This window comes from Scyliorhinus torazame, chromosome 6 (genome assembly GCF_047496885.1).
Source record: "Scyliorhinus torazame isolate Kashiwa2021f chromosome 6, sScyTor2.1, whole genome shotgun sequence".
In the NCBI taxonomy this organism is placed as follows: Eukaryota; Metazoa; Chordata; class Chondrichthyes; order Carcharhiniformes; family Scyliorhinidae; genus Scyliorhinus; species Scyliorhinus torazame.
In genome coordinates, this window is record NC_092712.1 from 105,256,348 (window position 1) to 105,268,731 (window position 12,384).

General features: G+C 46.0%; 1 protein-coding gene across 10 annotated transcripts in view; it reads right to left on the reverse strand.

Moving 5' to 3' along the window:
- Nucleotides 1-12,384, reverse strand: part of adam22 (ADAM metallopeptidase domain 22) — a 588,297-nt gene that overhangs the window by 51,139 nt on the left and 524,774 nt on the right. For 8 of the 10 annotated variants that reach the window (XM_072508619.1, XM_072508626.1, XM_072508622.1 and 5 more), the window contains exon 26: nt 443-460. The exons of the other annotated variants lie outside the window; for them this stretch is intronic. In XM_072508619.1, the coding sequence (XP_072364720.1) occupies nt 443-460 (18 nt within the window). The remainder of the gene's footprint in view (nt 1-442; nt 461-12,384) is intronic. 10 annotated transcript variants of the gene reach the window in all.

Below are 12,384 nucleotides of genomic sequence, written 5' to 3' on the forward strand. Positions count from 1 at the left end.
CATTCCAGTCTTAACTGGCATTAGACGTGTCTGTTGTCATTTTGCCAAAGTTTGTAAGCTCATCCTGATAGGTGAAGCATTCACAGCACAGGGCACTGAATCTTGGGGTGAGGGGAGGAGAGACGGGCAGGCCTGCTCATGACACGCAGAAGAACAATTCCCGCAGCTGATCACTGAAAGCCACCACTGAGAAGCTCACAAACCAAGCTCTCTGCTCCCAGCTGAAACAGAACTGCTTCCAGGGAAGAAAAGGTAGAAGATGAAGAGGGGGAGGGGATGTACTAGCCAGCAGTACAATGGAGTAAAGCAAGGGTGCGCTGGGGAGGTAAGCCTGATGATTAATTATGAATTATCCATCATTGTGAAAGATTTCAGTAAAATGCAGTTACTTCTAAAAAGGAACACATTAAAGTAACCTGTAGAACCCTAAAATTAAACATACCTTCTTTCTCGGTAGTTTCTTTCAAACGTGAAGCAGAGGGAGGAAGCAAATAAAAAGAGTAAATCAAAGCATGTTCATGACAAAAAATTAGTTTAGGAACTGGAATGCGAATAATTATATGAAGAATAATCATCATTAACCATTTGAAATTCAAACACTTTTTCTGCTTCGTCAATTTTAGGTTTCCTTACTCCACAGCTGAATGATTATCAGGGTTTAGCATGCAAAATAGTAATTTATCTACATAAAAATCTACGGTAATGGATTTACTCTAGAAATGAGATTCTGAAGTTGTCTTTATGGATTTTTTGGAATGAATACCAGCCCTGATCAGATTATCAAAGGGGAAATTTGCAACTCTGAAGTACATTTCCTGGTAAGTGGATCTGCAAACCGGCTTTTCCAGCCTACGATCCTAGCAGACCGGGAAGGTGAAGAATTTTGTCATTTTAGTTCCCTAGCTTGCTTTCATGCTGACATCCCCGCCCTTGGTCTGTTCCAGTGGAAGTTCAGCATAAGCTTGAGGAACAGCACCTTGTCCTTCAATTAGGCACTTTAGATCCTCCTGGACTCAACACGGAGGAGTCCCACAATTTCAGACTGTGAACTCTGTTTCCCATTTTGTTCCTTTTTCTTTGATGTTTCTCTGATTTCTTGCTCCTAGTCAACAGCACACCTGCCCTAGGCACATCTTCTGTTTCTTTACTTCTTTTCTTTCCCCATCACCATTCCTTTTACCTCTATAAGACTAAATCTTCTGTCATTCAATCTATCTTCTACGCTATCATATCATAAGACCTTCCTTATGTTCTTGTCCCATACACCCCTTGCTCAAAACATATTACATTTCCAGCTTTTGCCACATTTAATGAAAGGTCATCAACCTCAAATGCTAACTCTGTTTCTCTCTTTGCAGATGCTGCCTGACCTGCTGAGTATTATGTTCTGGTTTTAGTTTAGGGAGGCAGTGGCGTAATGGGATGGTCACTGGGCTAGTAATGCAGAGACACAAGATAATGCTCTTGTACCTGGGTTTGAACTCCACCATAGATGGAGAAATAAATCCAATAAAATCTGGAATTAAAAGTCTAATGATGCCCAATAAACCACATCTGATTCACTACTGTTCTTTAGGAAAAGGAAATCTGCAGTCGTTACCTGGGCTGACCAACATGTGACCCCAGACGCAATGTGGTTGACTCTTAACTGCCCTCTGAAATAGTCGGGCAAGTCATTCAATTCAAGGGTAAATAGGGATGATGAATAAATGCCGGCTCAGCCAACAACGCCCACATCATATGAATGAACAAAACAATTGATATGAGACAGCAGTAAGATAATGGCACAGAAATGTTTATTGATCATTTTACTTAAGCATATACCAGTCCCTCTCTCAAAACTTGGAATGGTGATAAGCGCGTAATTATTTATTATAGTTCATGGAATGTGTAGGGTTCCCATTAGTTGAAGCTGCCGAAGCAACGGCATTTTATAATATTATGAGTCGGCACTACCTGTTCCTGCTGAAAGACTACTAAATTTAATAGCTCGCGATTATGGGCAGAGCACAGCTAAACTTCCAGTTCACCAGTGTGAACATCTGAAGTGATCCTGCAAAGTAAATGTTACCTACTGACCAAAAGGAAAATTGTTTGCTGTTGAAAGACAGAAAATTGACGGATAATTCAAGCTAGTACAAAACAAAACACTATAGATGCTGGGAACCTGAGAATCAAATAATGTCAGAAATACTCATCGGGTTTGACAACATCTGTGGAGAGATAAAAACAGTTAACCTTTCAGGTGTGTGACCTTTCAACAGAACTGGAAAAGTTAGAAATGCTTACTCGTGAAATTAACAAGTGAAAGGAGGAAGGTGGGAAGAACAGAAGGGAAGATCTATGGTAGCGTGGAAGGGAGGAGAGATTACATCAGAAAAAGTTTTGTTGTGCAAGGCCAAAGGAAGTGATAATAGGACAAGCGGAGTAACAAAAGATGTGTCTGGAGAAGGTATGAATAACAGGATTGTGAATACTGCTGTCCATAAAGAAATGAGGGAGCAATGAGAAGAGAAACAAGCCAGTAAAGAAAAACAAAATATGTGCAGAAGTTATGATCTAAAATTGTTGAGCTCAACGTTGAATCAGAAGGCTGCAAATTGCCTAGTTGAAAGGAGAGGTGATGTTTCTCGGGCTTGTGTTGAGCTAAATTGGAATATTGCAGCAGGCCAAGGACAAACAAGAGCATTAAAATGACAGGTGACACGCAAAATGTTCCAGTTAGCCTTCGATAATTGGCCACAATTGGCCTTTAACTTACTTCAGTTGACTACCCTTTGCTGGCAAGCAAGCAACCATACTGTCCCATCCAGCCTCTGGCAAAATGTTTTGGGGATGGGATGATGGGAAACAAGCATGTTGGCTGGCGCGGTAAGATTACTATTTAATCTCCTAAGAAATCAGTAGTTAACCATTTAAATTTAATCTGAAAATGTTCCATATTGTTTCATTTCATGTCAGAGTCATTCACATTGCCACTTACTCCAACTCTTAATACAGTCTTAATAGAACAGGAACTTAATAACTTTAGAACAGGATATATTAGAATATAAATGAGGCTTCTACCAGTCTTCTGTTAAGTTTATGGTGACTGATTGGAGGAACCTCGCCAGGAAATTCCTGGCATTAGTGAACTTTAATAGGTTTCATGCACAGGACTACTGCAGCCATTAGGCGAACCAGCGGTTGCCCAGGACAGCAAGATGTAGGGAATGGCAACCACCGCACCAGCAAAGTCCTGAACTTTCTGAAACTTTAAAATAATATGAGTTGCTTCCCACAAGTCCCTGGAGGTAGGGCACAATATTGTCTCATGCTTAGTCATGAGACTAACCCCCACCGAGCATGTTCATTAATTACAGCTCGTTAATGAAACCTCATTTCCCTCCACATGCACATGCCTGCAGACCAGGCCATCCAATTGCTTACCCTTTCTTTGCCCCCCCCCCCCCCCCCCCCCAGCATGTGCTCACTGATTTTCCAATCGTTTCCCTCCTTTCCCACTATCCAATGACCCGTTTTCTTCTCTGCCACCACTACTCGTGCTTTTGTTGCGTCGTCGGTTTTGATACTTTGACTCAATTGCTCGCGGCCACCCTCCTGCCATTTCCAGCAGCCTTCTTCACTCATCATGTGTCAAGAACATAAGAAATAAGAGCAGAAGCAGACCATGTCACCCCACGAGCCTGCTCCACCATTCAGTACGATCAGGGGCTTCAGCTTTCCTGCATGCTTCCCATATAGATCGATTGGAGAGTTGGGCAGAGCAATGGCAGATGGAGTTCAATTCAGGCAAATGCGAGCTGAGGCATTTTGGAAGATCTAATTCAAGAGCAGACTATACGGTCAATGGAAGAATTCTGGTGAAAATTGATGCACAGAGAGATCTGGGAGATAGAGTGGTCAAGAAGGCATACAGCATGCTTGCCTTCATCGGACGGGGAGTTGAGTACAAGAGTCGGCAGGTCATGTTACAGTTGTATAGGACTTTGGTTAGGCCACATTTGGAATACTGCGTGCAGTTCTGGTTGCCACATTACCAGAAGGATGTGGATGCTTTAGAGAGGGTGCAGAGGAGGTTCACCAGGATGTTGCCTGGTATGGATGGTGCTAGCTATGAAGAAAGGTTGAGTAGATTAGGATTGTTTTTGTTGGAAAGACGGAGGTTGAGGGGGGTCCTGATTGAGGTCTGCAAAATTATGAGAAGTATGGACAGGGTGGATAGCAACAAGCTTTTTGCAAGAGTGGGGGTGTCAATTACAAGGGGTCACGATTTCAAGGTGAGAGGGGGAAAGTTTAAGGGAGATGTGCGTGGAAAGTTTTTTACGCAGAGGGTGGTGGGTGCCTGGAACGCTTTGCCAGGGGAGGTGGTAGAGGCGGGCACGATAGCATAATTTAAGATGCATCTAGACAGATATATGAACGGGCGGGGAACAGATTGGAAAATAGGCAACAGGTTTAGATAAAGGATCTGGATCGGCGCAGGCTGGGAGGGACGGAGGGCCTGTTCCTGTGCTGTAATTTTCTTTGTTCTTTGTTCTTTATATCCCTTAATTCCCTGAGAGACCAAACATCTCAATATCCCAGTCTTAAATGTATTCAACATTTGCTGGGTTGGGCGGCACGGTAGCACAGTGGGTAGCACTGTTGCTTCACAGCGCCAGTGTCCCAGGTTCGATTCCTGGCGTGGGTCATTGTTTATGCGGAGTCTGCACGTGCTCCACGTGTCTGCGTGGGTTTCTTCTGGGTGCTCAAGTTTCCTCCCACAAGTCCTGAAAAATGTGCTTGTTCGGTGAATTGGACACTCTGAATTCTCCCTCCATGTACCCGAACAGGTGCTGGAGTGTGGCGTCTAGGGGATTTTTACGGTAACTTCATTGCAGTGTTAATGTAAGCCTACTTGTGACACTAGATTATTATTATTGAATAGTTGTTGGGAACAATTAGTGCCAAGTTAAAAATGAGACTACGAGTTCTGTGTATTTAAATTCAAAAGCTCCTGGGTGGTCTTGTGGTGCTATGGGTTGAGGTCTCGCAAGGTGCGGGAGCAGATTATAGTGACCAATGCCAAGGGAACATGGTGCTGCAGGGGCAGAGCAGCGGGAGGTTGAGACCAGAGTGAGGACAGTCTGTGAGTAATAACCACCCATGAGTTTGACAGTTTTTAGCAATTGTGTGAGCGTGGGACCATTTTTGTGTATTCATTTTTGAAAGTTAATTGTGTGGGATGGTGGTCTTTGGGGGCAGACTGAAGGCTTGCCTCGGATGGGAAATACTCTGGCACCAATCCTGTTCATGAGGCCTCCACGTCCTACAGTCTATTAGAAAAATAAATTCTATTCACTTAAGTATATTTCATGTTTAACTTTCAATGCTGTTAAATGTGAAAATGTGACAATTCGCAGATTGATAGTCTTTGCTCCCACCCCCATATCAGGGCAAACATTCTGCTTTGGGAATCCACATGTGCAGAATAATGTAGTAATCCAGAAGTTGTTGTCAGTGATTTTCTGCTTCTCCACAAGTGCAATGCTGAGGTCTCCCAGGATGGAATCCTTAAGCAGTCAGTAGATGCACGAAAGCCTCAACTTTCACCATGTAGTCATGCTGAAAAACTGTTGAGAAAGTAACACTTGTCGAATGAGGTGTAATTAGGTTTTTAACATCATGATTACTGCCAAACTCTCTCATTGGCTCTGAAAAGTTAATTTTATATTTGTGATATTCAACTTTCTCCATTTTTAAAGTCACTTTCTTTAAAGTCCACCTTGAATATTTTGGCCTGGGTATTCTCAACAACAGACAGCCTCCCCATCCTTGCAAAAAGCACAGGCAAGCCCAAACTAGAATGCCCCACCCGCAAACACAGCTCCTACCACTATCACAGAGAAAGGAATGAGGGAGCACCGTATTTCATATATGTGTATTTTGCAGAAGCAGCTTCCCATTTAAAACAGCTGCTGCCTCCACTTGTATTTGATTCTGGTGAAGTAGACGCGTGTAATGAGGCACGATCAATTGAACAAAGACTAGAGTTGGATACAACTGAGGCTTTATTGCTCTAAGATGTGTGGCCTCCCACAGCAGCTGGCAAAATGGCTGCTGAATGGAGGACATGCATATTTATACTCCGCCTACTGGGCGGAGCCAGCAGGCAGGGACTACCAGCGAACCTGTAGTACAGGTCCTACCTTACATCACCTAATACAGGTGCAACAGTGGTTTACCACATGTAACATGACGTGCCCAGGGCTAGACCTGGTAGTAGTGGGTATGAATTTTGTGAACTTTTCAGATAGCATTTTGGAGAGGTGAATTTGGAATTTGCTGTGAAGTTGTACTTAATGCCTCAGAAATGGCAAAAACATGTCTGGGATAAACCTAAGGGAATAGAAGGGTGGGGCTGCTGGACTTGGCAGGGCAATTTTATTTGCTCCAGTAACTCATGCACACCGTGCGAGGTAGAATTTCTGCTTATGAAGTGCGCGCGTGCTTTGTACAAAGGCACAAAATGGGCATTGTACCGTGACACATGAAGCAGGTCAATATGAGGCCAGAGGGAGGGCCCAAAATCAGGAGGAAGAGGGAACACCACTCGCACCAGGAAGGAAGAGGATGAGAGGGCAAGGAACCAGGTATTATCCTGTAGGAAGTATTTATGGACCCCAGACATATCTCAATTTGAGATCGAGGGCTGAAGATGGCTGCGGTTAAGTCATGAAGTAGTGAAGTCATGAAGACGTATGTCACATCGTCCACCAATAACTCGAACCACATTCTGTCAATCCCCATGACCTGCCAGTGGCTGGAAAAGTTATATTCACTCTCAATTTTTATGTCTCAGGCTCTTTACAGTACTCAACAGGAGACCCGTCTTCTAGTCAGCAACGCACAGCTGTATTAAGGCTGTAACTAATGCCCTTTGCTTGTGTGGGAAAACACATTAATTTCCCTGTTGACTTGGCGTCTCAGACGCAGAGAGCCATGGCTTTTACCCAATTAGCAGCTTCCCTCAGATTGCACCCATGTTGTCATAGGCCACAACTCAAAATGCGGATACCTTTGTCAACCAGTCCTTCCACTCACTCAATGTGACCACATGATTTTACTGTGTACAAGGTTCCCTGTGGGCTGCCATGGCTCCTTCGTACTGAGGAGTTCCCATCTCCCTCAGCTATTTCAGCCATCTTCACAGATCAGTGGTTGGCTTCTACTGGACAAAGGTCACTAGAACCTGTCTAATGACCCCTTTTAAACTGAGGCAGAGTGGAACTACGGCAGCCATGTCATCACAAGGAGTACAATCGAGCAGGCCATTAGCATTCTAAAAATGCGACTCAGGTACCTCAATCGTTCAGGTGGAACTCTACAGCGTGCCCCAGCAAGATATGCAGAATTGTAATGCATACTACACAACATTTCACAGCAGAGCAGCCTACAATCAAATAAGAAGATCCACGGGCAGAGTTCCAATCTCTAAGTAGGAGGAGGATGAGTATGATTTTGGGGAAGAGGGAGAAAGCCTTGTCCATTCAGATGATTCTGGAAGAGGATGAGGAGGCCGCCAAAGGCAGAACGCGTGGGAGGCATGGCCATGTAGCCAGGGACGGCGTTACGCAGGGAGGGCTCAGCACCAGGCATGTCCCTGTACAGACTAGATACTAATAGGATCCTTCGATCTCACACTTGCTATCAGCAACTTCTAACTCAGAAGCCTTTAACACCTACACCACAATTACTCAGGAACCTTGACATGGGAGAGAAATAACATTAATGAGTTTGTCTCAGACAAAATAAATTGGCTGCATGCCTGGCCATTATACTTGTGACCCTCAGCATATTGTAAAGACATATGGTAAAGGGTCTTCACAACCTGGCTCCCTCACATAAATGATAGTGTGTGTAAATGAGGCATGCAAGCATCCACCCAGTGCACACTCAGATCATGTCCACTAATGCGGAGTGTGACATTGTGACATAAGGCTTCACACCCATCATATGCTGACATGATTGTATGAGCCAACATACATGCAGAAAAGGCATATAGTACAGAATGAGCGCCCAACTATGCAATGAGATCTCTGAATGAAACTGCTCACAATCCATTTTGGCCAATGGTCCAGTTTCTTCAGCAGGCTGCATATGCAACATTCCTGACTTTCATGAACCTCAGCTTTCCACACAAAGTACATCCTTTGCCACCTGCAATGCAAATGCTGCCAAAGAAGTCGGAGCAAAAGACTAGCAATATTCCCCGGAATATACATGGTATCTCAACCTACAATGCTTATACCTAGGCCAATGCGTGACACTGCCATGCGGATGAATGCCTTGCACTCAGCCCTCATGCTTCACTTGCAGACCTGCATATGTCTGTGAACTCTTCTCATTAAACCTCCCTTAAAGTAAAGTACGGATGGACAGTGATAGAAACATGGAACATCCCAGTGCTTGTGCCTTTGAACACAAGGTTATTATGTAATATACCAGAAAAGGAAGAAGCCTTCTGAAACCTCTCAAATATGGCCACACCCTTGCTCCTGATGACATCAACAAAAGTGGAACCTCAGAATATCACCTTCATTATCACTGATACAAATGCCCTTCATAATTTTGTAGTGTACAAACACACACCGAGTCATCTGTGAGTAATATGTACATATATTGAAAAAGTGCTCAAATGTAATATTTGCAACATGAAAATGTAACCACGGTGATGCTATTAGTTCTCCATGCAAGATGGAATCCTGCACTCATCAACACGCCTTTGAAGTGCCCCCTGCCTGATTGAGGTGGAGCCAAGCTGCTCACTTTTCTCTCTATATGGCATTGATGAGCATGATGGCCACCTTCATTACACAGGTGTTCGTTGGGGACTGCTTGGGTACCTCCTTCAGACTGTGACCTTATCTCTGCATGGGCAGTCATGGTCACTGGCACCTGTGGGGTAGACAAGGGCTGAGAAGGTGGCAGAAGATGAGGTGCTGAGAAGCTCTTGGCATCTTTACCCTCCTCGGTGACCTGCATAGCCCTCCACCATTAGGTGGAGTTGATGGGGTTGGTAGCTGGGGTGCAGCAGTTATCCATTCCTGCAGCGGGTATGCCAACAGTGTGACCATCCTGTTCAGGCAATGCAGATCCTCATGCATTCAATGGATATCAGCGCTCATACTCTGAATGCAGTGATCCATGCCACATGCACCCTTTCTTGGCTGAGATGCTGCTCTTGCAACTACCTCCGGAAACCCCGCCAGATGTCCAGACATCTGCTGCCGATTGTCCAAATACCTTGGGCTAGATGATCCCTTTCTCTCATGGTCTCCTGCTGAGCTCACTGCAGCCACAATTTGAAACCTAGGCCTTTGTTGTGGTGATTGGTGGGTTGCGCAGCCAGTAGGGTAGAGGATCGCTCTCCTCCTCTGGACCTCTTTGATGAAAACCTGCAGGTCCTGATTCGAGAAGCTTGGGGCAACTGGACCCTTCCCTTCCTCTGCATTTCCTCTGTGTGACTTTCCAACAACACAAATGAAAAAAGTAGCGAGCCATTCAGGTTACAATGCTCTTCCTCACATTGGTGTGCTTACGCAATAAGCCATTTTCAACATATCGGGCGAGATTCTCCGAACCCCCGCCGGGTCGGAGAATCGCCGGAGGCTGGCGTGAATCCTGCCCCTGCCGGTTGCCGAATTCTCCGGCACCGGAGATTCGGCAGGGGCGGGAATCGCGCCGCGCTGGTTGGCGGCCCCCCCCCCCCGCGATTCTCCGGCCCGGATGGGCCGAAGTCCTGTCCCGCCGGCGTGGATTAAACCACCTCTCTTACCGACGGGACAAGGTGGCGCGGGCGGGCTCCGGGGTCCTGGGGGGGGCGCGGGGCGATCTGGCCCCGGGGGGGTGCCCCCACGATGGCCTGGCCCGCGATCGGGGCCCACCGATCCACGGGCGGGCGGGCCTGTGCCGTGGGGGCACTCTTTTCCTTTCGCCTTCGCCACGGTCTCCACCATGGCGGAGGCGGAAGAGACTCCCTCCACAGCGCATGCACGGGGATGCCGTGAGCGGCCGCTAACGCACCCGCGCATGCGCCGCCCGGCAATGTAATTTCCACGCCAGCTGGCGGGGCACTTCCGCCAGCTGGCAGGGCGGAAATCAGTCCGGCGCGGGCCTAGCCCCTCAAGGTTACGACTCGGCCGGTCAAGGGGCGGAGGATTCCGCACCTTTGTGGCGGCGCGATGCCGGACTGATTTGCGCCGTTTTTGGCGCCGGTCGGCGGACATCGCGCCGATACCGGAGAATTTTGCCCATCATCACTGAATGCTGTTAAGTTGTGGTGGAGAAAGTGGCACTGCACAAGGTTTGGTGCCATGGATGTAGCAGCTGTCAATCAAAGGTAGCATGCTGTGTTCTGCGATTACTGACAGCCCTACTGGTTTACTCCCTCTTAATCACACTGTTATGCCAAGGTTCAACTATTTGGTCATATCCTGATAAATGGGTGGAAAGAGGGCAAGTGGATGAGATGATTACCATGGCACTGTTCACAACTCATCCACTGTGGCATGTCAGTTAACTACATTACTGCAGAACATCTTAAAGATTGTGGAGCCAAGACAATGCTATCTCCATCACTGTGTCTCGTGAATCCACTCCATGAATTTAGTGCTTCAGTAGAGCACACTGCGAATAGGCAGCTCCACTGACAGTTTTTTTCCCCAGGGATAGCCCACGATGGACCATCTGATCCAGAAACAGCTAACAGTTGGCCAACATTTACAGAGTTCACACTTGCCTGACAAGACAAAGGAGTTTCCTCCGAAGTTTGGGGTTTCACAATCGCCTTCTGACCTCTTAAATGGACCTTCCTGAAGGTCCACGTTTTAGGACTAACTGATTCTCCAAACCCATGTCGGGTCTGCCTCCAAACTCTTCCCTACTTCTGGGATCGCCCACCTGCCCAATTCTTAATATAGCCAGCCCACCTGGATTGAAAATGAGATGTTTGTACTAACTTTTGTTGGCAATTCTTAATTGTCCTTGAGAGGGTGATGGTGAGTCACCATCTTGAATTGCTGCAGTCTATCTGGTCTGGTACAGGTACACTCAGTGTTGCTGGGAAGGACGATCCAGGATTTTGTTCCCATTGTCATTGAAAGAATGGCAATACCCTTTCAAGTCAGGATGGTGTGTGGCTTGTGTGGAACTTGTAGCTGATGGTGTTCCCATGTATCTGCTGTCCTTGTCCTTCTAAATGGTAAGAGGCATGGATTTAGAAAGTGCTTTCAAAGAGGCCTTGGTGAGTAGCTGCAGTGCATTGTGCATAGGGTACACGCTGTTGCCATTGTGCATCGGTGGTGGAGGAAGTGAAATTTTAAGGCGATGGATAAGTGCAGATCAAGTGGGTTGCTTTGTCCTGCATGTTGTGTTCTTTGTTTTTGTTCGTTCAGGGTGGTGAAGATTGTAGTGTTAACAAAGAACAGCAATCAGAGTTTAACAAACAAAGCTATTTTATTACACTACGCTGAAGTAGATTCAAATATATTACTAAGGAATTAGTTAAGTAAAGATTACACGACACATCTACAATATTAAACTATGCTATCAGTTAAGATATCTCACACCTACTCTGTCTCTACTTCTCTTGCTCTCTCCTGCTCTCTCACCTGTCTTCATCTATCTCCCAGAAGTCAAGGAGGCATGTGATATTTATATGGTTGCTCTGTTGCACCATCTAGTGACTGGAGTCGTAACATTACATTAACCCTTTATGTGCTTTACATTATCCACATATTGTGACACTGCATGGTGTTGAACTTCCTGAGTGATGTTGGAAATGCACCTGTCTAGGCAAGTGGAGGGTCTTCCACCAAACTTCTTACTTGTGCCTTGTGGAAGGTGAACAGGCTTTTGGGAGTCAGGAGGTGAGTTACCCATTTCAGAATTACCAGTGTCTGGCCCTGTTCTTGTAGCCACAGTGTTTATATTGCTGGTGCAGTTTAGCTTCTGGTGAATGGTAACCACCAGGGTGTTGATAGGGGGGGATTCAGTGACGGTGATGCCATTGATTATTATGAGGCGATGGTTACATTCTCTCTTGTTGGAGTTGGTCATTGCCTGGCCTGATACTTGTGTGGCACGAATGTTACTTGCCACCCACCAGCTCAATTTTGAAAGTTGTCCAGGTCTTGGTGCATACTGGCATTGTTTCAGTGCCTTGAGGAGTCATAAATGCTGCTGAACATTGTGCAAATATCAATGAACATACCCACTTTTGACTTAATGATGGAGAGAATGTCACTGATGAAGCAGCTGGAGGTAGATGCGCCTAGGACATTATCCTGAGGAACTCTCAGCAATGTCCTGGAACAAAGATGATTGGCCTGCAACGACCAC